This window comes from Penaeus monodon, chromosome 32, assembly GCF_015228065.2.
Source record: "Penaeus monodon isolate SGIC_2016 chromosome 32, NSTDA_Pmon_1, whole genome shotgun sequence".
In the NCBI taxonomy this organism is placed as follows: Eukaryota; Metazoa; Arthropoda; class Malacostraca; order Decapoda; family Penaeidae; genus Penaeus; species Penaeus monodon.
The window spans coordinates 18,625,719-18,626,060 of NC_051417.1; the positions used below are offsets into that span (position 1 = coordinate 18,625,719).

General features: G+C 59.9%; 1 protein-coding gene across 2 annotated transcripts in view; it reads left to right on the forward strand.

Annotated features, from left to right (window-relative positions):
• LOC119593709 (sodium- and chloride-dependent glycine transporter 2-like) overlaps positions 1-342 on the forward strand; it is a 32,059-nt gene that overhangs the window by 7,116 nt on the left and 24,601 nt on the right. For both annotated transcript variants that reach the window (XM_037942678.1, XM_037942679.1), the window contains exon 2: positions 63-291. In XM_037942678.1, the coding sequence (XP_037798606.1) occupies positions 63-291 (229 nt within the window). The remainder of the gene's footprint in view (positions 1-62; positions 292-342) is intronic.

The following is a 342-nucleotide window of genomic DNA, read 5'->3' on the forward strand; positions in this document are numbered from 1 at the left end:
CACACACACAAACAAAAACATATCCAGCTACCTAACCCCCCTCCCCCCTCCCTTTCCCCCAGATGGAGCGCCCCCCCGAGGACAAGATGGCGGTGGAGGGCAAAGCGTGGCTGGACGCCTCCCCGAGTCCCGACGGAGCCGAGGACGCCGCCAGCAGGAGTAGTAGCCAGGAGGACTCACTCAGGGACAACTGGAGCAGCAAGTGGGACTACATCCTGTCGGTCATCGGGCTTACCATCGGCCTCGGGAATGTGTGGCGGTTCCCTTATATATGCTACATGAACGGAGGAGGTGAGGCGGCACGGGGTGGAATGTGTGGCGGTTCCCTTATATATGCTACAT